Source organism: Mustela nivalis (genome assembly GCF_964662115.1).
Source record: "Mustela nivalis genome assembly, chromosome: 12".
NCBI lineage: Eukaryota > Metazoa > Chordata > Mammalia > Carnivora > Mustelidae > Mustela > Mustela nivalis.
Window position 1 is genome coordinate 87534707 of NC_139031.1, and position 26866 is coordinate 87561572.

Below are 26866 nucleotides of genomic sequence, written 5' to 3' on the forward strand. Positions count from 1 at the left end.
CATTTCATCTAAAATTTTTAAATACACCCCCACTGTTGTGCATCCGATCTCCAGAACTCGATGCCCATGAAATACCATCTCCACCCCTTCTTCCCTCCCCCAAGCCCTTGGCAACCACTACTTTGTGTTTCTATGGACTTAGCTGCCCTAGGTACCTCGTGGAAGTGGACTGATCATACAGTAGCTGACCTTTTGGGACTGGTTTATTTCACTGAGCCTAACCTCTCCAAGGTTCATCCATGCTGCTGCACGTATCAGACTCCCTTTTAAAGGCTCATGAATATTCTGTTGTACGTATATGCCACACTATGTTTGCCCACTCATCCATGGATGGACACTTGGATCGTGTCTACTTTTTGGCTATTGTGAACAATGCTGCTAAGAACATAAGCGCACACATCTCTCCAAGCTTTTGGGTAGATAGCCAGATGTAGCGTATAGGGTTTCTTTCGGCGGTAATGCAAAAGTTCTGAAATTGACTCTGGTGGTAGCTATACAACTCTGAATAAGCTAGAAATCACGAATTGTATTTCAAAGAGTGGATTGTATGGTATGTGAATTATAGCTCACTGAAGCTGTTACAAAAGAAAAAAAAAAGCACACAATATTTGTCCTATTCTGGGAGGGCATCAGGTCAATATTGAACCAGGGAAACACTCAGGTGTGATGGGAATTGGCTTGACTATATAATTCACTCTCTTGGAATTTAATGTTGCCATTCAACTCCAGAAGGTAGGTTTCTGCATGTTGCTCTCTAAACATGTAAATAATCTACAGTTCCTCAAATGGGCAAAAATACAGAACATGATGCTGTGACCAAAGGGAAATTATTTCCCCAGGATTCCCGGGGGAATCTGCAGTTTTAGGAGACCTCAGGCAGCTCTAAATTTCTGTGATCCCAGGGCCAAGGGTCTTCCATTTGGCCCCAGAAAACTCTGAGGTTCTTCTTGTTTCCCTGCAACCTCTCTCTTAGCTCTTTTTTTCTTTGCCAGAGAATAAAGGACCAAGTCCAGGAGGGGTATGAGACGAAAGGGGAGAAGTAATTTTAAAAAAAGGAAAAAGAAAAGAAACCACCACTTGAAGATTGCTTAAGAAGCTATCAATATATGCACAAATACATAATGTAATTTAATGAATCTGTATAAGAGAGTCCAAGTCAGACTATTTTTCTAAAGGTCTCACAACTTGGCTCTGAATTTCTTGGCATTTTCCCATGTTTGGCCCCAGTGGGGTAATGCGAGCGCCCCCTGCTGGTCCCTTATGATAACCTCAGCTCACCACCAAGAGAAAAATCAATCTACCAAAATCTGTGGGAGGGTATTTTTGGGTTTTTTTTGGGGGGGGGGGGGTTGCATCGCTTTAGAAAACCCAGAGGCAGGCAATACCTTCAGTGTTTACAATGACCAAATTTTAGGGTTGACAGAGACAGCCCCAAGCTTTAAAACGCATCCGGCTGTTAGACTGTTGCTGCTGACTTACGCTGACAGCCCATGGGGTCGGTCGCGTTCAGCCCGTGGTGGTTGGGCTTGCACCGGTCACACTTGGCTCCTTCCACGTTCTCTTTGCACAAGCACTGGCCGGCCACAGTCCGCAAAGCAGGATCAGACTGACTCACACACATGCCACCCGATAAGGTCCCGTCCGGGTCACATTCACAGGCTGGGGACACAGACACGCAGTCTCTTAGTTAATTGCAAATTGTGGGAAACCTGAGATATAAACATAGCATTTTACTCATGTTACAACTATTTTATTTTGTTTAAATAATTAAATACGTTTAAACAACTAGACTAGTGGGTGAGGGCTATTCAGATATGTCTCCCAGATTTCAGGCTTTGGAAAATGCTGAACAAATGTGTGTGTGTGTATATATATATATATATAATTTTTTTTTAACGGCTTTTAAGTGATTCTCAAGTAAGAGGATCAGAGGAAGACTGATATTATGAAAACTGGATGTGAAGAGTACATTGATTACTTTGGGGGGTGATGTAAAGGTTTTGGAGCTAGCTAGAGATGATGATCATAAAACTTTGTGCCCTGTTGTACATTTTAAAATGGTTAATTTTATATCATGTCAGTTTCACCTCAATGAAAGAAAGATTAAAAGAAGACAATAAGACTCCAACGGTGAGCATGAAGTCCAGAGGCAAGTAAGCATGGGACGCTATAATGTAATACACAAATATAGATCTATATACACAAATATGCAAATACAGATACACAGACACGCATATATATCATCCAGGGTTGTGAGAAGTAAGAGAAAAAACATTACATAAACTGTCTACCCAATCTCTGAAATCTGGCTAAGAAAGTAAGTCTGTCCTTCCCCATCACCGAATAATAAAGATAAATGCTCTCATTCTCTTTAATTCATCCTTTTGGGAGCACCTTCAAGAAAGAAAGGGCGAGAATAGCAAGAAGGGTTTATATCACTGTTTTCTTTTTGGAAATCTGCTGGCAGGGCAGAAGCTAGGACGAAAAGATTCTGCAAAATGAGATAGTCACCTACAGCCAAGGAGCAAACAAAAGAACCACCCCACCCCTACCCTCTTTTCTGTTCAGCAGGAACCTGAAAGACTACAGGAGGGAGTATGCTATGAAAAGGGATACTGAGAGTATGAATAATTCCAGAGGGAAGTAATAAAAGGCAGAGTTTGACTTGAGTATAAGGAAGAGCTCTCTGGCAGTTAGAGCTGCCCAGTAGAGCAGTGGCCCCTCATTTTTAGGGGTAGCGTCCAGGAGAGGCTGGAACATGTCATTGCCTGACAGACTCTTTCAATTTTCAACTGTTATTGGATGGTGGCTGGTAATGAAATCTTATTATGGAAAAACAGCATTCAGTTCTGTTTAGTTTGGGAAAACCAGAATTTTCTTTTAATTAAATACATTTGCTTCTAGAAAGGAAGGGATAAGCCGGATGCATTTTAGAAGTAGCCCAAAGGAAAGAGGTCAGCTTTACTTGGGAGCCACTCCAAAGGGTCAGTATTGAGCTCCAGAATATAATGTAATTAGGTACAGAAGTATCCTTTGGGGAAAGGATGTGGGTGAGGAGGTAGTAACTTTACACAGAAATAACCCTGTGTCATGTCCTTTATTTTTTTTTTTAAATATTTTATTTATTTATTTGACAGAGAGATCACAAGGAGGCAGAGAGGCAGGCAGAGAGAGAGAGAGGAGGAAGCAGGCTCCTGGCTGAGCAGAGAGCCCGATGTGGGGCTCGATCCCAGGACCCTGAGACCATGACCTGAGCTGAAGGCAGAGGCTTTAACCCACTGAGCCACCCAGGTGCCCCTGTCATGTCCTTTAGGATAGAAGTCCAGTAAAATTTCTCGGCATCATACAGCTTAACTCCAGCAAACTCACATCGTCAGTGGTTGAATCGACCAAATCTTTGTGTTTTTTCCTGTATCACATTTGACTGTGTTTTAATCACAGAAGACTTAAATTTAGCCAATCTTAGGCCTAGAGTCTGATCATATAAATATTTAGGCTCAAACAAGGACAATTTGGAGAAAATTTATATGAGAATGCTGGCCAGTCTTAATAAATGCCATTTGTACACTCATACTCCCCCACACATAAACATGTACTTAGGGAAAGTGGGGGGTCTCATGAAGGCTGTTTTTATAAGCTCCTCATTTGTCTTTCTTTAAAAAAAAAAACCTCCTTGTTTATAAAGAACTACTTCTTAATCTCATATCTGGGTACTAGTTTTCTTAGTTTCCTTCAGAAGCGACATCATTAATTCTAAGTTGGTTTTTTTTTAAGAATTTATTTATTTGAGAGTGAGCAAGAGCAACTGAGAGAGAGCACAAGCAGGGGGAGGGGCAGAGGGAGAAGCAGACTCCCCGCTGAGCAGAGAGCCTGACCTGGGGTGGGGGGTTTGAATTCAGGACCCTGGGATCATGACCTGAGCTGAAAGCAGACGCTTAACCCACTGAGCCCCCAAGCGTCCCAACATGAAGTGGTTTTTAAGGAACAAGACTTTGGTGAATGTGACTCTCTGGCTTAGTTACTTCTAATCTCTTTCCAGGTCCCTAGATTATCTGTTTCAAAACATTATATTTTCCCCTGATTCCACCTAAGATAGCAATTTCTTCTTCTTTTACAAATGAATAGGGTTTAAAACAATAAAATACGTGTGGAGGAGGATGCGTGCATGCACGTGTGTAAGACAGTGGGGAGTGAATTACAGGTTTTGGTAAAAAAATGTAGGACATTTAAAGAAATTTTTTCTAAGAATTCACGTCTTTGTATCAATTTTAAACAGGTCACGTAAGGGAAAATGTTATGCAGTCAGGTACCTACTAAGTCATCATTTTAAAATTTAAATTCAATTAATTAACATATACTATATTATTGGTTTCAGGGGTATAGCTTGTGACTCATCAGTCTTCTGTAACACCCACTGCTCATCACATCACATGCCCTCCTTAATGTCCATCACCCAGGTACCCCATCCCCCAACTTCTCCACTAAGTAATCTGAACAAAACCTTCATTTATGCTTTTTCTACACTGTGAGGATTTAAAGCCTGAAATCTAGGGTGTTGTATATATTCAGGTAGTTTTGAATTACTTTTGTATATGACTTCATTTTATATATCATGATGATACAAAGTCTGAAGTTGTGGTTTTATAGCAAATCCTTCCCCCCAAAATAACAAAATATCGATGATACTGCCTAAGAGAGAGGATTTCTGGGTCTTGGGAGAGGCGACCTTCCCTGGGCCCTGGACATACGAACATTTTTTGCTGAGTGTGCCAACAATGCGAGGTCCTGACTGCTCTTCCCCCTGGGCCATTTCTCAAGGTTGTGTTTTCAGCAAGCTACCTTGAGGGATGAGGTAACTTCTTCCCTTGGACAAAGGACAGGCATGCTTCCCCTTGCGATAAAAGCCATGAATCCCCGAAGCTTAGTGTTCCTTGGCTGGGGCATAAACTCATTAGGTACGCGGATCCACCTGCCATCCTTTGAATGGCCCCATGGGACTCAGGGTCTGGGGACAGGGGAACACACACCCATACAAGCATCTTGTTGCTTGCTGTGTCATGAAGTCCTTTACCCTCCCCCTTGAAATTTCATGTCTTCCACCAGCATCCACAAAACAGTAACCAGCTCCTTGTCAGTCTGTGAGTAGAGTAAAACCTCAGACCCAGGAACTGGCTCTTGATATTGGAAATCAAGTTGGAGCACTTATCCATGCGGTATTCGACAGACAGCAGTGCTGGGACTGGAGCGAGACAAGCGACTCAACGAGGCGCTCACTACCACGTTAGTGCAAATGGCACATGTCAACCCTGTGCTTACGTCACTCAGAGAGAGACAGAGAGTTCTCCCTGACGCTTTGAGACCTAAGTGCTTGGCTTGTCTTGCTCCAGTCTCGTTCCTGCAGGGACGTTAAATGAAAATAATGATGGGACAGCTTTTTGTTAGCAAAAATTGGAGTGGGACAAAACCCAGGGCTGGCCAGGATGCAGAGCAATAATACTCACACATGGCTGGTGTGGGTGTTAACTGGTACCCCCACTTACGGAATAATGATGTTATCATATAACTGACTTAAAGAATTTCATACCCTAGTCCAGTAATTCCCTTCTCGGTATGGCTCTTAGGGACAGGTTTTGTGCATGTGCACAGGGCCACATATATAAGAGTGTTTTTTGAAACATCAAAAGAAAAATGGCCAAATAGATTTAGTCATATTTATGGAAGAAAGAGCTCTATGCAGATATGACACACAGATATTGAAACTGGAGACTGAGGGCTATGTGATATGGATGAATCTCCAAAATATAATGTTGAACAAAATAATCATGGATACATACAGCGTGATACCATTTACCTGAAGTCTGAAGACATGCCAACATATATTGTTTGTACACAAGGACACGCAAAAATAGAAACACCAGCACTGTAATGATAATTGCCAAATACGTGAGTGTATCTGCACGAAAGTAGCAAATGGGGCAGGTATACACGTGGGGCCAGAGCAGCATTGGTGTGTTCATCAAGGTCTTGCAGATGAAAGGTAAGGCATGTTTGGACACAGCTGCTTGTGGGCTTATTATACTATTCTCTATTATTTGTATATGCATAAGATATTCCATTTTTAAAAGTGGAGATTTAAGACAAAATGAAAGATTTTTTAAGATTAAAAAAAAAGAAGCAAGGTGGGGTGCCTGGGCAGCTCAGTCCGTTAAGCCACTGACTCTTGGTTTCAGCTCAGGTCACGATCTCAGGGTCGTGAGATGGAGCCCAGCATCAGGCACCATGCTCAGCATGGAGGCTGCTGAAGACTCTCTCCCTCTCCTGCTTTGGCTCCCTCTTTCTCTCTCTCTAAAGTAAATGAAGGAGAAGAAGAAGGAGAAGAAAAAGAAGAAGGAGGAGGAGGAGGAGGAGGAGGAAGGAAGAAGAAGGAAGGAAGGAGAAGGTAGAACGAAGAGGAACAAAGACGGAGGAAGAAGGAAGAAAGAGGAAGGAGGAGGAGGAAGGAAGGAGGAAGGAGAAGTGGAGGGAAGAAGGATGAAGGATGAAGGGAGGAGGAGGAGGAGGAGGAGAAAGGTCATGTTACTTTATGCATCTTATCAGCAAAATTGAATGGTCTACGGCCAGACTAATGTTGCAGCCAATTTCACTACAGATCTTCCTCGACTTAAGGCAGGGCTCTGATAAACCCATCATAAGGCAAAAATTTCTGAAGTCGAAAATACATTTAATACATCTAACCTACCAAACATCACAGCTGAGTCTAGCCTGCCTTGGCAGTGCTGACAACACTTACACTGCCTGACAGTTGGGCAAAATCATGCAACGCACAGCCTGTTGTATAATAAAGCGTTGAACGTCTTGTGTAATTTACAGAATACTGCGCCGAAAGTGAAAACGGAATGGTTGTGTGTGTACAGATGGCTGTGGGTGGATTATTGGTTGTTTCCCTCCTGCCCAGCTGTGCTGCCTGGGAGCTGCCCACCACCGCCCCCCACAGCATGGGAGCGACGGCCAGCCCCTTATGGCCAGCCTGGGGACAGACCCAAGCTCGAAATCCGAAGTAAGTTTCTACAGAATGCCTGTTGCTTTGGCAACATGGCCAAGTTAAATCATCCTAAGTTGAGCCAGCTGGCCAGGGTTAAGTCGAGTCCTTGTGGTTTAACCACTCCCCCGACCCCCACTGACCTCCAGGACATGCAGGTGTCCACAGCATCCTCTAAAACCACGTTCCCCCTCCCGGCTCAACCCAGGCTGGTTTCCTCTTTCACCAGTGCCGGCCACTGCCGCGGGGCTGCCAGCACGGACCTGGATCATCCAGCCCAAACCGTGCTGAGAACAAAGGTTCTTAGAGCTGCGGTGCTTTTGCAAGCCCCCCGGCCCCTAAATCAGGCACTTTGGGGATGCTGCAAAACTGAGCGAGGAGCTTGGGAGGGAGGCCTCTCCGTCAGCCTTTGCTCACACACGCGGGAGAGACGGGCCCAAGGCCGGGGACTCACGGATGCAGGCGTACGGATCAGACATGGCCTTGAGTGGGTCCCTGTAGAAGAGGGGTCTGCAGCGGTCACAGTGCTGCCCCTCGGTGTTGTGGCGGCAGTCTTCGCACACGCCCCCGCTGCGGCCGCCGCTCCTCACATACGCCATCATGTCGAAGTGACAGCGGTCCGCGTGGCTGTTGCAGTGACAAGCTGAGGAGGGAGGGGGTTATGAGAGATTGCCCAAGGTCTGGGGGACACCGGGGACTGCGTCGGCGCCAATCACCGCAGCCGTGTGCCCTCCATCCTCCATCTCCTGCCACTTCCCCTCTGTTTAGAGACACACCAAGTAGGCACGGGTTTTTTGTTTTTTTTAAAGATTTTTATTTATTTGAGAGCAAGTGAGAGAAAAAGAATTCACAGAGGGAGACAGACCTGCTGCTGCGTGGGGAGCCTGACAGGGGGCTCCATCGCAGGACCCTGGAATCAAGACCTGAGCCCAAGGCAGACCCTGAATGGGCAGAGCCACTCGGGCATCCCCAGTACACACAATCGAAAACAGGGGCCTTCAAAGGATCTTCCTGGTGCTCTCTGTAAAATGGGCTCCCTACGTTTAATATTTGCTTTTCTTTTAATATCAAATAAACAAAAGTCAATCATTTAGGTGATCCAGAAGGCCTAGAATGCAATTTTTTTGTTTTCCAGTAAAGAACACTTTTACTGACTCAGGCTTTGTAAACTTGAATTTTTATTTCACATCTTCTGCGGGTCCAGGGACCCTCAGGTAAGATGTCAGAGTTGGGCCCCCGCCTGCTTCTCCACCTCTGCGGGCAGCAGGAGAGCGCGAAGGGCGGCTGTGGGTCATTCTCATCCCATCTGGGGCTCAACCGGAGCACCAGTGGGAAAGGACTTTGTCTTGGTGGTAGAGTCTGTGCTGTATGCCTTGCTGGGGATTCCCTGTAAATAGCAAAATCTCAGGCTCCATTTTGCTGGGTGTGGCTCACTGTGACTCTCCCGGATGGCACATTATCAAGAGAGGATAATGTCACCTTCCAGCACCTTCCTTACACCCCCCCCCCACCTCTACCAGTCTGGGAAAGGAAACCAAGTAACAAATTTGTATGGAAGTTCATCAAAATTCAGAGGCAGCAAACACATTACAAGAAACCCCTCTAACTTACTAGCCTAAATATTTCACAAAAAAATACAACAGCCTGTCAGACTTGGTCCTTGTTCTCATCCCACCTGACATATGTGCTTAAGATCCAGTTCACGGGACAGTGTGGGAGGGGGGCGCCTGGGTGGCTCAGTGATTAAGCATTTGCCTTCAGCTCAGGTCATGATCCCAGGGTCCTGGGATCGAGTCCCAGGTTGGCTCCCTGCTCACAGAGGAGTCTGCTTCTCCTTCTCCCTCTGCCTGTTTCTCCCCCTGCTTGTGCTCTCTGTGTCAAATAAATAAAGAAAATCTTAAAAAAAAAAAAAAAAAAAGATCCAGTTCATGGAATGTATGATCATTCAGGAAAAGGGTAGGGATCTCCATACCAAACCCAGCCTTGCCAGCTCCTGGCCCAGCCCTGTCCCCAATGACACAACCGGTCCATGGCTCTGCCCTTCCTCCGGAAAGTGACCACATGACCTCCACATGACATGCATATGGTTTCAGGGTGTAAATTACTGCTCACGTTTGGTGTGAAGGCTTGAGAAGTCGCTATCCTTCTCTGCGAGGTCATGGGAGACATTAGGATATCCCACAGCCGGAGCCGGGAGGACAGTCCCTCACCCCTGCCGCCCGCAGCCCCACTGACATGGACTAAACTGGCCTTTGGGCAGCGCAGAGCACCCTGGGTCCAGGCTGAGAACATTCCCCGTGTACCTCTGCACGTGCTGTCCTGGTGGCCTGCTCCCGGCCTCCACGGGGCGTCGTGGAAGAAGTCCCTGCACCTCTCGCAGTTCGGGCCGTCTGTATTGTGCTGACAGACGCAGCGACTGTGAACCTGTGTGGTGTGGCAAGCGGGCTTTGCTGGAAGGTTGCTGGGGTCTGTCACATGGAAAGGGAACTAGCAGGCCAGGCGCCTCTGTGGGACTTAGGGTCCCTTCCTGGTGACAGCACCAACCGGGACTAGCCTTTGTTACTTGTTCAACCAGCTCTTAAATTTTGGAATAAGTTTAAGAAATGCAATATATTTTTTGGCATTCCTGAGTTCTACTTTTAACGCAACATATGGCAGACCACGCACCAGGAGAGACAGGATGGGGAGTGTGTGTGTGTGTCTGTGTGTGCGCACGTGCGTGTGTGCACAAGGTGGCTGAGGAGCATAAGGGAAAAGAGAGAATTAGAAAACAGAAAGAAGCTGGAGAAATAGGTGTGATTCTCTTGGCTTTTCCACAAAAGTCCGTGTATGTCCAAGTTCAAAGAGACAAGTTCTATTTCTAGTGAAATATGAGGTGGCTGACAAGGAAGCATCCCGCCTTCTGTGATCGTGGCTAACAGTTTACAGTTACTTCGCGGACACACCCTTGGGACTCAGCATAAAAACACAATTCTCCTACTACATCCCTCTTTGGAGACTCGTCCCAAGCACAGGAGAGATCAGGGCTAGGAACAGTTATTCCCGGAGCAAGAATGTTACTTGGAGGGGCCGTTTCTGCAGTGACAGATTTTAGTCAAAGACCCTGGCATGGAGCAGAGGCTCTCTCACACAAGAGACCCCCCCCCCACAGGCACTTCTGTGGGACCCTCCAAAACCAAATAAAACAAAAAGGGAGCAAAATGGGGCTCCCCTGAGATCATACATGGTAAATGCTCCTCATTAATTCATCTGTAGGAGAATCTAGAAGAACCTCTGGCCAGAGAAACAAAGTCCACCCCCTCTCCCCGCCCCCCGCCCCCCTGCCCAGCTGGTGCAGCAGGCCAGGCTGAAGGACACCTGCGCCCACGCAGAGCTGTCACTCCGATGGTGGACCCCCCAGAGAGAGTCTCATCTACATCCAGCCGCAGCACAGTGAAGGGAAGGTAAGAGCGGCCGGGGTGCCCTCTGGGATGGCTCAGGAACTCACCATCCCGGGAGGGCTGAACACGTCTCCCCGCACCTTCTGCGCCGGGCCACACTCGCTGGCATGACCGTTGCAAAAACAGCTGCCCTGCACCACCATCTTATACAGAGCGTAGTAGTAGTTCTCCAGGGACTCATTCTCCCTCCTTCCGAGCAAAGTGTCCCCCAGGGTATGGAGTTTGGTGAAGTTTATCCTCAGATTTGTTAATGTCACGAGGTCTAGAAAATGGAAAACAGCAAAGCAAAGCACACTTAGGTGGCCTCAGGTCAAGGGCCCCTCCCGGAATGACAGCCCCTTCATGAACTATGGACCCACAGTGACGAGGAATACGCCGCACCCGGAATTCTAGAAAAGGAGCTGGTGCGAACAGAGAGAGCGAGTCATACCCTGGATGTAGGGGCTGTAAGGGTTTGCAATTTCAAAGCTGGGATCCAGAACTTTTAAAACGACCTGTAAAACAAATACAGGTAAATGTATACGCATTTTATCCAAAACAGCCTTATTAAATATACTCTCAAAGAAGAGATCCTGACCTTGCAAAAGGGCTGAGCCATTGCCTCTCCCACTGCCTCTAAAATACAGATTGTAATTTGGGTTCTCACATGAATACAAGTCCCAATAATAGAAATGAGGGAAAGATCTTAAACAGTCATTCTGGCTCTTTATGGCTCTTTATGCCCACGTGGTCCATGAAGGATCCAGAAGCGCTCATGGCTCCTGCCCAGGGTTGGGGTGGAGGGATGGGGTCATAGTTCAGTAGGTCATCATCCCTCTGGATCAGGTGGGAATTCTAGAGTCTGTCCTCTGTTACCAGTTCTTTCATTCTAACTGATAAAATAATAGAGCCCAACACCACTCCCACCCTGACTCTCTGCCAGGCACCAGCTTTGCTCAGAGGAAGCTCCTGGAAGGCTCCAGCTGGGTGCTGGTTGGCAGAACATGGAGAGAACACAACTTAACCAGGGCGGCCACCAGCCTATAGCAAAGGGTTAAAAACAGAGGCTCCTTCCTCTGTGGGCCCTGTGCCCTGGTGCCCAGCCTGGGTCTCAGTCCTCACTCACCCTCAGCTGGGCCCTCTTGCAGAATTATTTTCCTTTCCTTTCTTAAGTAGACAAGGGGCTTGAACTCATGACCCTGAGATCAAGACCTGAGCTGAGATCAAAAGTCAGAGCTCAACCAACTGAGCACCCAGATGCCCTGTGCAGAGTTATTTCCTATAAGGTAATTGTTCTTTATCTGAGTTCAATTTAGACACCTTCATTCTTAAAAAGTTCTATTTCAGTAAACACTACCTAAGTTGTTTGAGTTCTATTTCAGTAAACACTACCTAAGTTGTTTTCATTTAAATGAACCACAGGAGCTAAAAAAGGTTTCATTTCTACCAGAGAAATCCAAGAAAGGAAAGGCTACCTCGCCACCAGTGGAAGGTTCGATATCCGAATATTTAGAGTCACAAACAAGGTCTCCCACTGCCTGGGCCTGGCCCGAAGAGATACTGGGAAAGGAAGCAGCACAGTCTTTCGCAAAATATTTGAGTACTTTCCAGGTGTGTCCATAGTCTGCGGAACGTTCAACTAACATCGCAGCAGGCCGAAAAGTCTAGGAAAACATGAGGTAAATTCGTAATGCTTCACAAAGTCAGATTTCGTTACCCACTTCAGATCAAACTTTTAGATTTCCTAGTCTCTGTTTTTAAAACTTTATTTGTATCTTTGAAAATCTATCATACAATAAACATTCAGAAATCTCTTTCCAATCAGGAGTAAGCTTTCATGAGCATATACTTGGCCTCGAATCTGGTTCCATTTAAAAGATGTGTATGGGCTGTGTGAATTATTCATTGAAGACAGGAGAGCCTGTCAATTTTTAAAAAGCCAATGTGATTGATACTTTACAGCGATTTATTTACATGTGGTTTTCTTTGACGAGAACACTTTTCTCGGCAAACCCCTCCAACACCTACCAGGAGGCTGATTCTGATTCCTAAGTGCAGAGTTCATCTCCTCAAGGATCCCACCAGCATTCTGAACACAGTCAGTTCCCGCACTCACCATTTTTGTATTATGATTTTAAATCTCTATGTATGTTCGTATCCTTGGTTGGACTTTGAGCCCTTTGAGGGCAGACACTGGCAGGGCTTTTTAAAATTTCATTTTTAATTTATTTTCATTTTTTATTACCTTTATTCTGCTTCTGGCCAGATGACAGAATTAGAATTTTGATGAATGATTTGGGAATAACTACAGCCCAGGATTTCTCTGGCATCTAACTATCCTTCGTAAAGACCCTTTCATTTTTCTGCCTCTTTTATCACAACCTTTCTGGATTTCCTTAAATAATCTCCACTTCCTGCCTTTTTCTCCTTAAATATATTTTTCCATTTCTTGCAGTCCCTATCACCCCAGGGCTTGGAGTTTTCCTTTCTGCTCTATCTTGTAAGATTTCTCTCTTTCTTTCTTCTGTTGACCATCTAAGTGATTAACTAATGAACAGTGGGGTTTTGGGTTTTTGTGGTTGTTGTTGTTCTGTTTTTTTTTTTTTGTTGTTGTTCTTTTTGTTCTGTTTTCTGCTCAGGAACCAAAACCCAAATGACAAAGCTTCAGTAGAGATTTACAAAGCCCTCTGTGCTCTGCCAGGAAGCAAGGAAGTGCAGTCCCAGGCAAGACCACATCTGATAGGTAGATAGAGGGGGCAGCAAGCCCACACATCTGTACCTTGAAGGTCAGAATGAGGTGGCTGAACTGAAATAATGCCTCTAGGTCCAATCTGATGCTGACATGATCAACACCTAAAGAAAAATCCAGAAAGAAGAAAATGAGTGATTTCGAGAGACCCCTATTAATCACATTAATCCCCCCTGTGGCTTGCCCCTAGTAAAACCCATTGAAATCACATAGCTGGGGATCCAGACTCTTTCCCAGTCTCCTCCAATGATTTCCCATAACACTCCATGCACAGGAGAAGGTCTATTTGAGAGCAACATAGGGTTTGCCAGGACCGTGCGCCACATTCATGTTATAGTGGCAGGATTACAGTCGTGCAAGGGACTTCCCGGACGGTCCCCATAGGTGGAAGGTGGGAACGCATGTCCTTGAACTCATGTGTGCGTAACTGGGAGCGAGCAAGCCAGAGCCGGGTAAAACCGACACCCCTTATTCTTTCAGCAGCTGCTTAACAATCCCTTGGTCTAGTTTCATTGTCACTGAGCCCAGAACAGAGCTGACCTGTTCCCCTTGGAGCAAGGCTCTGCGGCTCCCCCGGGACCGAGGAAGAGAGGTAGCCCGGCCGGGACTCTGCCCTGAGAGAGTCAGCGGCCCTGGACCTGCAGCCTGGACGTGGAGGACCAGCCCCACTCTGGACCTAACAGAAGCCCTGATTGCTCCAGAGCAGCCCTAGCCTGTGGGAATAGAAGTCACACGAAGTCACACGTGTCATTTAAGATCTTCTCGCAGCCACACGTCAAAAAGTACAAATAAGCAGGTGAAACTAATTTTAATGGATTGCACCCAATATATCAAAAGCAGCCTCATTTCAACATGCGGTCAACATTTTTGAAAAAATTAATAATGCTCTCTGTTAACTATTAACAATGCTTCATTTTTTTTTCCAAATGAAGTCTTAGAAATCTGGAGTGGTTTTACACTGTGAGCACATCTCCCTTCCTGTCAGCCGTGTCCTAAGTGCCCTGGAGCACATGTGGCGAGGGGCTCCAGGACAGAACAACAGAGCCCAGAGAGCAGTAACTGGGCTGTAGAGAACGGGAGTCCATTCTCTTTGGGGGTGAATGACGCAGGAGGGCTTGCTGCTCAAAGGGCAGCCCCATTCCTGGCTCTGGGTCAAGGGCGCCTCACCCTTTCTAGAAAGGAGATCTCCTTTCCCCTCTCCAAGTTCTTGGCTGAAAACACTTGTTCTATGCAAACCTCGTCAGAGGGGCGCTCCCTCCATGAGGAGATGCGGACAGATGCTGGACACGTGGTTTAAAACAGCTGTTAAGCAGGATGCCTGGGTGGCTCCGTCTGTTGAGCATCTGCCTTCGGCTCAGCTCACAGTCCCAGAGTCCTGAGATCGAGACCCACATCAGGCTCCCTGCTCAGCGGAAGTCTGCTTCTCCCTCTGCTTCTCAACGCCCTGCTTGTGCGCACGCTCTCTCTCTCTCTCTCTCTCAAGAATAAAAAAAACAAACAAACAAACAAAAAAAAACAGCTGTTCAGCAAAAATGGCATCAGTGAAGGCAGGCGGCTGTGGCAAAGCCAGCCCATGCACTAAGGAGAGCTCAGCTAGAGATGAGTAACTGGGATCCCAAATGAGCTGGCATTTTAGTAGACACCAATCCCCTGCTTGCCCGATGGACGGTATAGAATAAGAGCCCCATATTATGTTTGCCCTATATATTATCATCCTACACAGTATGATTATTCCCATGATCCCCAACGGCCTAAGATCCACTGTGAGAAATATGCTTGGGCGTCGGAAGAGGATGGGGGACTGTGGCCCCTGTACAACGTATAGAGATGTGGCAAGTGGAATTATTTGTGGGCTGAGGGTCCCAGATGGGTTAAAGAGGAGCCAGGCATGAGGGAGCCGGCCTACATCCACTCCAGCACGTAAGGCCCAAGGCTGGGTGGGACGTGAGGAATCCCTGTCCAGTCCTGATCGGGGCACCTCAGAAGTGGGGACAGTGAGGGCCGACAGAAGCCTAACTACCACAATCGTTCACGAACCTGGAAGGGCACCGATCCAGGAAAGGAAAGACCTTCAGTTAGTACCAACTATCCTTTCAATTCAACTTTTATATGAAAATATTTGGCTCCCAGCAAGAAATGAAATGTTCTTTTTCTCTCTCCCTGCATGTGCTGCAGAAGGAAAAAGTACGTGGTGCTAACTCTCAGATTTCCCCCCGGGGCAACCTTAATTCCACGTACACCAGCGTGTTTTATATTAGCCTGCATTTACCAGCACCTTGCAAGTGTCCTGTTTTGTTCTGTTTTGTTTTTCCACAAGGAACAAAAGGATGCACAGGTAATTTCTTCCCGCACATGGAAAGAGTGAAGCACTCGGACTTAGATGCTTAAAATACATTGAGTTCTCTGGAGGAAAATAACCTTTTCCTGAAATGAAAATCCCGTCTGTTCTTACACACGGTCATGCGGTCTTCCACTCTCCGTAGAGACGGTTCCATTCCAACAGGGCTCCTGGCTGTGAAATTGTTCTGATCATAGAGCGCAAAAGACATCTTATTAAAAATATAGAGAAATGAAAAGCTGCAAAGGAACTCCGTCGTACCGTTCTCAGATTGCCACCATTTCCTTCCTGTCTCCGGTTCAAAACTGGTAATTACGTTCTCAATGGTGTGGCTGAGGGAGGGGGAGTAGGGGTCGTACGGAAATCTCGAGTCGCAGATGAAACATTTTTGCTCCCCCTGGAAAAGACCATCATTTAGATCACAAATAAAGAGTCATAATGACTTATTGTTGATCTGAATTTAAAAACAAGCTGTACTTGCTATATTTGTCTTTCAATATGACTAAAAATAAAGAGCAAAGGAAATAACAAGACATCAATGTTTCCATCAATAGGTACTTAACAACAATGACCGATGCAATAAAAATATGACCCAGAAATTTTATAGATTGATATATTTGAGGTAAAAATGTAAATTCGTAGTTCCACAAAAATTTGCTAATTTTTGTCCTACAGAAGAGGTGGATGACCTGGAGGTTACGTTAAACTATAGAGAAATAGGATACCGTCTTTGAGTACGGATTACTTTCTTTAGTTAGAAAAAGACTATGTGGCAAGAAATTAATGGAACACTTGGCCACCAGGTTTTCAGCAACCATGCTCCTTTCTCTCTCAGACATGGTTTTTGGCAGAAAAACTTGCGGTCACCAAAACCTCTACATCATGGGTTTTGTAAAATCATGTGGATTTTGTAAAAGACTCTCACTGAACTTGTAATAGGGAGGCCTGTCCCCTTGTCTTGCAGACTAGAAGGTCTTACTAGTGAACTGGAACTCCTTAACTTGGGATGGACTTCCAAAGATTACAACAGTCAATACTGGCCTTCGAGTTTGCCCAATTTAATGCATCTATTAGCCACATTTAAAAATCAAGTTGTCCCGGGGCGCCTGGGTGGCTCAGCGGTTTGGGCTGCTGCCTTTGGCTCGGGTCATGATCTCGGGGTTCTGGGATCGAGCCCCACATCGGGCTCCCTGCTCCGCAGGAAGCCTGCTTCCCTCTCTCTCTCTCTCTGCCTGCCTCTCTGCCTACTTGTGATCTCCGTCTTTCAAATAAATAAATAAAATCTTTAAAAAAAAAAAAATCAAGTTGTCCCTAGATTCGCTCAACTCTACCTACACTCTCTCCTTGATCTTCCTTGAGTTCACCAGGAACTTAACTGCCCTCCAGTCTTGACACAAGCTGCTCTCGGCTCCCCTCTTCTCCAGCTCTCAAATAGTCGCATCTCTCGCTCCTTCCCTTCTTTGGGGGCTCTGTTTAACTGCCCTCATCTCAGAGAGATGTCTGCCTAAAATACCACCATCTCCCTACCCTTAGGGCCTCTGCCGCTGTTTGTTTCTTCCTCTGCTTTGTGATATTTCCCAAGCCCTTATCATTACTTGATACTGATTAGATAGTTGTTGGATTATTGTCTGTCTCCATCATTAGAATTTAAGTTGAATGAAGGCAAGGACTTTGTTTTATATAAGGTTGTATCCTCCTTACCCAGAACAGTGTCTGGCACATAGGAGATGCTCAATAAAACTTGTTGACCAAATGCATGGTGATTTTGATGACTATTTTAGCTAACATCTGTCAAAGTAAACCAGCCTTTCAAGAGAGCCATATAATCTCTTTAGAATAACTGACCATTACAAGCCTTATACTTACAAGAAACACCTAAATGCCTTTTGGAAATTAAGGAGCAATGGAAATGAGACCTACTCTGCATATGGGGGATCTTGCCCCAGACCAGTTCTGAAAGAGCAGCAGAAACCCTATGATTCCATCAAAAGATATCAAGACTTCAAAAGATTTCCAATAATACTACAGAAATAACTGGGGGAAAATGTTTAATTTGGGAGCTTATTCTGTAAATATTTTTAGAAACCTAGTCTTTGATGGACTGGCTACATGGGCTGCTTAGTTGCAGTTAACCAAAAGGGGGAGTCCCAACCTGGGTAACACTGTGGGTCAATGTTGACTTGAAGCTTACAAGAAAAATGTTTTGCTTGGTAATAATTTGTTAGATAATTGACGGGGATAAGAACCACCTTCTGTCTTGCACAAATGTTTAAGAAGGTCATCTTTGTAGCCCTATCCAGAACACTTGGTCGACCTGAAGACATCCTGAGATTTTTTTTCCCAGCTCTAAGATTTTAAGATGTCTGGCATTCTTGAGACAAAAGAAACCTTGAAGTCTGATTTACTTCTACTTTTGGTGGTGTGACTTTGAAAGATAGGAGTACCACAACCTAATTATTTTCAGAGTATGTCATGAGTTGGCTATGGCAACAGTCAGCAAAATGCCAGTGGTTGGAGAACAAGATGGGTGATGTCAGAGATGGAGCGTTTCTAATACTAGAGTTGAGAACCACTTCTTTGGCCAGAGGGCCTGGAATTAGTGAAGTCACTGGAAGGGCCATCCATCCCACCTGGCCTAGAGTTGAACAAAACTTCTATTGTGTCATTTCCTTGCACATGTAGAGACTCTGCTTTCTGACACATGTCCCTCCCAAACTTAGAACAGCGCTAAGCACTCAGGTATTGTCTCCACTTATTTATAATCATCCTCTTTTACTAGAAACCAATTAGAATACAAAGCATTTCCCAGAGACCTCCAGGAGTTGCTTTCAATGAACAATACATGGAAAAGCCTGGGCCACTAACATTAGGCTTATGTCCAACTTCCTTCCTGCACATCATCTTAAATAGAGGGTTGACGTGATGGCCCCAGGCTACTCGGCAGGTAGGATACTCAGATGACCTTGGATGCTCGAACTCCTTCCAGAGCATGGAGAAGGAAACGACCATGAAGCAGCTGGTCCTTTTATAAAACTTGTCTTTGAGGGGCAAAAAAGGCATGAAAATATGTTCATATTGGAATCTTTTGGCCTTTAGACAAGACAATTTCCAAGTTGCATTGCAAGGCTGGCATACCATCAATTTGATGTCCTTACAACCACCCCCATCCCTGAGACAGGACAATGAGAACTCACATTCAGCCTAATGGCCTTGAGACTCTGAGGAATCTTTGCTCTTCACTGATCTGTCAACTAAATTTACTCTCCAGGAGTCACTAATGCAGCTATGAAGAACAGTACATTGTATCGTAATTGCCTTCAAATACTGAACCAAGGAGCCTTTTCTGTCTAATCCCAAAGGTAAAAAGAAAGAGAAGAAGCAGATCTTCCCTATTTCCTGATCAGTCCAGGGCTCCTGGACTTGGAATCGTTTCGCCTGTGCCTCTGATGTCCAGGAAAGGGTGATGTGTCCTTCTTTCATGTTGCCGGGCTGCTCCCATCCCTGATACACTTGGAAAAATCCATGTCATCAACAGAATAATATCCTCACAAATAAACCAGGACCCACCCACCTCGAGGTAGCTGAGGATGCAGTATTTCTGGGCTCCGTCCAGTCCGCAGGTAGAAGAAGCCGTGAGCTGTGCACTGCGACCCACCAGGAGATCACCGGTGGTGGGGTGACAGGAGCCCCTTTTGCATTCATCGTGGGCTTTCGTGTAACTGAACAACCCTTGAACACAACAGACACGTTGCATACAAGGCAGTCTAAGGGTAGCAAAGGGCTTAAAGAAGCAACTGGTTAAGTTGGAAAGTTAAGAGTCCTATTTATTTTTAAAATAAAAATTGATGCTGTTGTGCCCTTGGCCTAATGGAAATCTCTTAGCCTGCCAGGTTTACCATCTGTGTTCATGACTCCACCTGGGCCAGCCCGTAGCCAGTGACCGATGGACACAATCCATAAGGCTGGCACCACTAGCTCCGGCTGGGGGCAACTCCGTGGTGCGGTTTGTGCTCAGAACTTTTCATGGAGGAGGTTGAAGCCCCACTCCCGCTGGAACTATGTCCTGCTCCCACCTCCTCACTCTTACTCCTCAGAGTCTTCCCTCACTAAATCACTGACACATAAATCCCTGTCTCAGGCTCTGCATGGAGGAAACCTACCTTGAGACAGCCTGTACGTACTAGAAATTTTATAATTTCTAGTTATGCACATTATGATAATAATGTGATATTATGATAATAATGTGCATAGACACCAGGAAGGAAGATCTTAATCTAGCCTCTTATTGTTCCAACCTGTACAAAGTCAATCAGAGAATTTAAGAAATCCTTGGAAAACAACTTTCTCTTAAAACAACTTTCTCTTATAACAGGTAAACTCAACTGACCCCCTTTATAACCTGGATTGCTGGGTTTGGACTCACCATGGAACAAATCATGCCCCTTTGGGATATTGTGAGAGATGGAGTTCCAGACCCACGCAAAAATGCCCAACTGATTTTTGAGGCACCAAGGCAGTTCAAAGGAGGAAGGCTAGCCTTTCAATAAACGGGGCTGGAGGAACGAACGGGACACCCACAGGTAAGGAAATGAACCGTAACCAATACCTTGCACCTTATACAAATATTAACATAAAATGGGCCTGGACTTCAGTGTAGCATATAAAACTGTAAAGCTATAAAACTATAACACATGGGAGAAAGTCTTTGAGATTTAGAACTAGGTGAAGATTTTTAGGATTGACAACAAGAGCACAATCTGTCCAAGGAAAAATCGATAAATTGGACCTCATCAAAATGAAAATTTTGCAAATTACACTGAATGAAAAAAACCAATTAAAAGGTTATGCACTGCACGGCTCCCTTTCTTGAAAGACAGAATTATAGAGAGGGAGAACAGATTTGTGGTTATCAGGGATTAGGGAGGTAGGGAGGAGGGTGTGGACAGAAAAGGGTCATACTAGGGCTCCTTGAGGGTAATGGAGCTGTTCAGAATCTTCAGTGATCGTCATGCAAATAAAACTGCACAGAATTTAATACACACACATGAGTGGGGGTAAAACTGATACAATCTGAATAAGGTCACCTGACTATAACACTGTAAATTTCATTGTCAATTTCTTCATGGGGGGGAGTGGGGGGGTGGGATGGGGGGGTTACCATTGTGGGAAACTAGGTGAAAGGCATAAGGCTCTCTCTCTATTATTTCATACAACTGCATGAGAACCGGTAATAATCTCAAAATAAAAAGTACAAAAGCCCACAGAATCCTCTGCCCCTTCAAGATCACCCCATCAGCCTCTGGACGGTAAATCAAGTAAACTGTACACTCTACAATAATATGCACATACACGGCCTATTCTAACTGCTCTTCTATACTTTTCCCTTGAGACACAGAGATTTATGTCAAGCCCTGATTCCAGCAGACAGGAGAGGAATGGGCATAAAATGGAAAATCATTCCCATACTGTGCAATAAGCTTGGTTTCTCTCCAGCTTTCTCAACTGTAAAACAATAAGAATTTTTTTATGGTCTTGTTTTTGCATTGCAAAATCCATTGCAGGGGTTTCTTTTCCACCGAAAATAGAAGCTATTGAAAAGTAGTGTTTTCTTTCTCTTAGGTCCACATTTCCCATATAAACTATTCTTTTCATCTGGTCATTTTGTGATTATTATCAGACATTAATACACAGATCACAGTTCTATAGCTAAGAATATGACACATAATGTCTCCTTCCATGCAGGTTACCAGATCCCCCTTTGGACAAGGCATTTTCTGTCTTCACCTACATTGCAAAGATTACTCTGATTCCAAAGCAAAGACACAACAGTGCTTTCTCCTTCTTGAAGATAGATACGTGCAAAAAGTTAGCACCATTGCATACTTTTGTTTCATTGTATAATAAATGATCCCAGGTTGGTTAACATGGATTTTTTTTTCCTTTTATTCACCCAATAATCCAAACCCAGATCTCCTTTTATCTGTAGGATAAATTACCAATCAGAAGTTTGGACTCCCAAAGACAGAGGCTTTTAAAGACAAGGTCAGATTTAAAAATCTCTGCTAATGCTGCTATGTGTGGATTAGCTAAGACTTCCCTTCCAGGGATTTATTCTTCTAGACAAGTTCCGTCCTGAATTCTTTTATTGGAACTGCTGCCTTAGAGGTTTAACATGTTTTTATAACTTGACTTGGCCTAACTTGTTTTGATCAGATGTGTACTTTTCAGAAATAAAAGTATCCCAGGACTTAGGGAAATTGAACTATTATTCTTGTAATAGTCTAAATGCGAATATGAATTTCCGGCCTCAAATACTTGGCAAAAAGTAGCTAGCAGCATAAGCAGTTCAAGCTTCATGCCCGAACAGAGAGAGCCTTAGCAATACCCTTCCTGAGTTGAAATTTTCAACTGCCAGATTATCCCATTAGCAACAGGTTGGAATTGATTCAGAGAATAAAGATCCTTATGTCTTTAGAGAATCAATGCATTCCTCAAAACAACACGCATTTTGAAGATAGGGTCTGGTTAAATATAAACTTTGAGGAGACCTGGTCATTTAAAGAAAATACACAGCTCCATAAAGCATCATTTTGTAGAAATAACAGTTATTATATATCTCTCATTTTGTATGTTGTTCTCATTTTCTTAAACACGTGGGATGTTTTCATATACTTTAGAGCTCATGTTGGAGTTTAAAGGCTGTAAATATACACACACAGATTACTTACTTTGGGTAAGAAAATTTACAAAGAATGTGTGTTAGGTAAGTTCTGTACTTTTTTCTAGTTCCTAAAACCTGGTCAATGCGCATATTAGGATTCTTTCTCTGAATCTTCCTTAGTCAGAAGGCAAGACTAAGGGCTTTAACAGGCTCCAGTTCTTATAGAAATGCCTATGGTTGAACTACAAACCAGAAAATGCCCAAGCTGATGATAAGGTTCGTAGTTTGACTACAGGCAACCCTAGAGATTTGGGTTAGATCAGGGTAAGCTTATAGTTGGAAACCCAGGATCTACTGTAGTGAGGTCTTTTCTTTCTCAAGATTTTTTTTTTTTTTAAATTTTATTTATTTATTTGACAGACAGAGATCACAATTAGGCAGAGAGGCAGGCAGAGAGAGAGAGAAGGAAATAGGCTCCCTGCCAACGAGAGAGCCCGATGTGGGGCTAGATCCGGGGATCCTGGGATCCCGGGATCCTCAGCTCATCATCTGAGCTGAAGGCAGAGGCTTTAACCCACGGAGACACCCAGGAGCCCCCTCAAGACTTTTTTTTAAAGTAATTTCTACACCCAACGTGGGGCTCAAACTTATAACCCCAACATCAAGAGCAGCACGTTCCCCACAACTGAGCCAGCCACGCACCACGGGGTCCTTTTCTGCCCGAGCTAATTTGGTTTTGAAGATCTTTCATCCTAGAGAAAGGTCTCCTGATGGAGAAGGGGTCTCTGAGCAACCGTGCTGTGGTTTAGGATTTTGGCAAGTTGTGGGGAAGCCATCCTATACAGAGGTTCAGCGATCCTCAGTACTTGCTTCTGATTTTGCACACGAGTTTAGTCCCAAAAAAGAGCACCCGAGGCAGATGTAAAGGGAAACAGCTCTTTTCTGACCGTCTGAGGCCAGACCTAAATTTCATTGTCCTGGGGGAGAGGCAGTGTAAAAGTCTCTGCTCCCAGCAATTTGTGGCTCATCTCCCCAAGGCAGAGAATTTCCAACAGAGAACCCATGAGCATTTCCTTCTTCGAGCTGTGCTTCTTTCCTCTACCACCAGCAAATCTAACTGGGAGATTGCCTCGGGTTTTGGGAATAGCAACACTGAAACATGAGATTCTTCGTTGCTGCCATGAAGAAATTCAGCATGAATCTTTGAAGAGAAGATTCTAAGCAATTTAGTTAGCACTTAGTAACTAGAAGCAAAGCTGTTACAGAAAAGTCAGGATCAAAGAGTGTAATTGTTGGAAACATCCTCTCTATGACTAATGTAAATTATTCTCAGTTTATTAAAGATGGCAGAGGCGTGGAGGATTTGGCCCTTCAGTGGAAAGCTGCTGCTGCTTACTCAGAAGAGGGAATTTTGCCTGTGAATTCTTCACAAGACCTCATTACTGGTACAAGTGCTACATTCAAATGGGCCTCTATTTAAAAATTAAAATGCATTCTACTTGTAAAGAATCTAAAGTATTTTTACTTTCCTCAGTATCTTACTTATCTGCTGATAGTAATATTCCATTAAAGTTTGTTGAAATAGCTATGTGTGAGTAACAGGTTAGAGTGGAATTTTCTAGTTATTGGTGGCAGTCATGCAACAGAAGAACCATGAGAGCAAACAGAACAGAAAAAAAGTGGATATGTTTTTAAAAATATTTACTAAATATTTCAGAACAATTTAGTAAAAGTGGAAAATGGATTTTGACCACTAATACTCACCAAGGTGCAAAAAAAAGACCAGTTGAAATTGCATTCTTTTGTCAGGTGCCGATTAAATTCAGTTTTGCTAGGTTAAAAAAAAAAAGAAAAGAGGTTAAAGTCAGTCACTGACAGAATCAATAATTGCCATCAATTTTGAATGATTTGAAAATTTGACAATTCTTTAGGGGCACAAAATATCTACATTGTCCAATTTCTTAAAAAGTAGGAGTAATTTTTACCCAATATTTGTTTTCTATTTTCTTGAATTCAAAGAATACAATAGTTTGTAGGAGCTAATATGAAACAAATATGATTTCCTTTGTATATTTTTATTTTAACCTATTTTTGCCCTTTTATTATTTAGAAAAATTTTTTTTTAATTATGCAATCAAGATATACTCATTCTTGAAAAAGTAGAAAAATCAGACAGGCAAAGTGAAGGAATTATTATCCGAAGTACTACCACCCAGAAACAACGGTTAATATCTTGCTATGTGTTTTTCCATAGTGCTTCCCTTTCACATAAGAATTTTAAAAAAATGATAACATACTGTATGCTTGTTTCAATCAACGCATCCCAGACATCTCTCTGTGACAGCAAATATAATTTTACATCAGTAATTTTTCAGCCTAGTGAGGGACAACAGGATCACCTGGGGGCTTCCATAGACCAAACCTGTATTCCCGTTTGCAGATTCAGCTATGTCCCTCTGGATGGAGGGCGCCCCCAAGTCACTCTGTGGGGAAGCCTGATAGAAATGGGCAAATACCAGCCTGGCGGGGTTGGGAGGAGAGAAGGTAAAATGCTCTCCTGCACCAGTATTTTTAAATTACTGGAGAGTATTCCTCTGAAGGCAGGAACCAGAATTTAACGAATCTCCTCTTGGTCGATGTGTGCTTTGTTTCTAGTATTTTCCTGTTGTAGGTGTTTTTGCTAAATCTTTCTTCACATCCTGAATTTTCCCCAGGATATATTAAGTGGAGTGGGAGGAGTGGATCAAAGAGCATGTGTCGTTTGGGTGTCCGTGTGCACACAAACATATACATGTGTAAGTCAAGAGTACATACACGCGTGCATACATACATACTACATGTATGTAGGACGTGTGTGTATAAAGCTGATACTGCCAACGTGCCGTGTGGACATTTCGTCCCAGTGCACTCTCTCACTGACAGCCCATGAGAACAGCTGCTCACTTGTGACCTTCCCAAAATTAAAGATCTGTCCATTTAAAGAGCAAAAAATTCTACCTCATTGTCATTGTTTTAATGTTTCTATTTAGATAGCAGTGAGTATAAAAATGCTTTTCCATGTATTTACAGGCGAGAATTAATTTTGTGCTTCCATCTTTTGAGGCTTTTCCTAGCGAATTCTTTGTGTTCCTCCCCGCCCATGCTCTGAGTCCCGCTAACCTAATGTGCCGGGCTTTCCGCTCCCCGAACCCTCCTCTCTCGCTCTTCGCTTTGCCTTGAATGCCACCCTCCTACACTCAAGCGCCAGCCTCCTTATGAAGTCTTTTGTTTAAATGCCTGATTTTAGGGGAATTCCCTTCTGTGACCCAAGCTCTTCCCCCAGCCTGGGCTTCCCTTGGACCTCCCGATGTCCTGAGATGAGTCACTGGGAAGCACTGCCCTCCGCAGCATCTCCAGCTGAAGATGGGTCCTATCCCTCATACAAGCCTGCGATTCTGGATGGCTCCCTGCGTACAAAACCTTGTCAAGACCTCCAGAGGAATCCCGAATGGAGCCTTCAGGAGATCCCTTCTGTACGGAAAAACCCGAGTGCTTTTCCTGGGTGGCACGCCTTCTGGTCGCCTTTTCCCCGGTCAGGGCGTGTGGCTTGGGCTCCTCCCTCAGCTTCACTCTTGATACTGTGAAATCCTCCGCCCTGACGTTGTCCTGGATTCAGAACCCCAACCCGCGCTTCATTCTGTCAGATGCAGGACGATTAACAACGTGGTTATCCTTCCAACAAGAATGGGCAGCACAAGTGAAGTGTGCAGGTTTTCTTCTCCATAACCAGAGAAATTAAGCTCGGTGAGATCATGATGCCTGTGAAGAGCCATGAAATGGCTCAGTTCAGGGCTTGAAATGACCCAGGCTCGGGGTTGCTGAAAGCCTTGGAAATTACACAGGAAATACCCGAGTGTCCCTGCTTCTCTCCAGGGGGGAATCCACTCATGGTGCAGATTCCAAACTGAAACACTGTTCCCAGTTACAGACCGTGGGCTAAAGTCTCCCTCCCCTGGGAAGGTGGGAGGGATGCGGAGGGCACAATTCTAACCACCCAGGTTTAGAGAGGAAGAAGACCTGCTGGGTTGACCGCAGGAACAAAAAGCTTGTGTGAAGGGAATGCCTTTTGGAGATACAACCATAAGAGATGCTTTTTTTTTTTTTTTAAGATTTTATTTATTTATTTGACAGAAAGATTGATCACAAGTAGGCAGAGAGGCAGGCAGAGAGAGAGAGGGGGGGGGGGGGAGGAAGAAGGCTTCCCACTGAGCAAAGAGCCCGATGCAGGGCTTGATCCAGGACCCTGAGATCATGACCCGAGCGGAAGGCAGAGGCTTAACCCACTGAGCCACCCAGGTGCCCCCCATAAAAGATTCTTAATCACAGGAAACAAACGGAGGGTTGCTGGAGGGGAGGAGGTGGGGATGGGGTTATTGATTGATAAGGTGGGGATGCTATGTGTTGTAATGAGCTCTGGGTGTTACATAAGACTGATGAATCCCAGACCTGGACCCCTGAAATGAATAATATGTTATAAGTTAATTAATTGAATTTAAATTTTAAAAAAGAAAAGGAAAAAAGAAAAGCAAGGGATGCCTTTGGCAGAGCACTTGGGGGGGACAAATCTTTCTCAGTATCACCGTTCATCACACATCTGTGACACAAATGAACTCCTGGGAAT

At 44.6% G+C, this 26866-nt stretch overlaps 1 protein-coding gene across 3 annotated transcripts in view; it reads right to left on the bottom strand.

Annotated features, from left to right (window-relative positions):
• The window catches only part of LAMB4 (laminin subunit beta 4), a 98027-nt gene that overhangs the window by 65769 nt on the left and 5392 nt on the right, over window positions 1-26866 (bottom strand). For all 3 annotated transcript variants that reach the window (XM_082691973.1, XM_082691974.1, XM_082691975.1), the window contains exons 3-12: window positions 23971-24037; window positions 19117-19274; window positions 15807-15942; window positions 13238-13311; window positions 11934-12122; window positions 10910-10973; window positions 10527-10741; window positions 9343-9463; window positions 7494-7682; window positions 1480-1659 (exon numbers count right to left, since the gene is read on the bottom strand). In XM_082691973.1, the coding sequence (XP_082548099.1) occupies window positions 1480-1659; window positions 7494-7682; window positions 9343-9463; window positions 10527-10741; window positions 10910-10973; window positions 11934-12122; window positions 13238-13311; window positions 15807-15942; window positions 19117-19274; window positions 23971-24004 (1360 nt within the window). In that variant the 5' untranslated portion in view covers window positions 24005-24037. The remainder of the gene's footprint in view (window positions 1-1479; window positions 1660-7493; window positions 7683-9342; window positions 9464-10526; window positions 10742-10909; window positions 10974-11933; window positions 12123-13237; window positions 13312-15806; window positions 15943-19116; window positions 19275-23970; window positions 24038-26866) is intronic.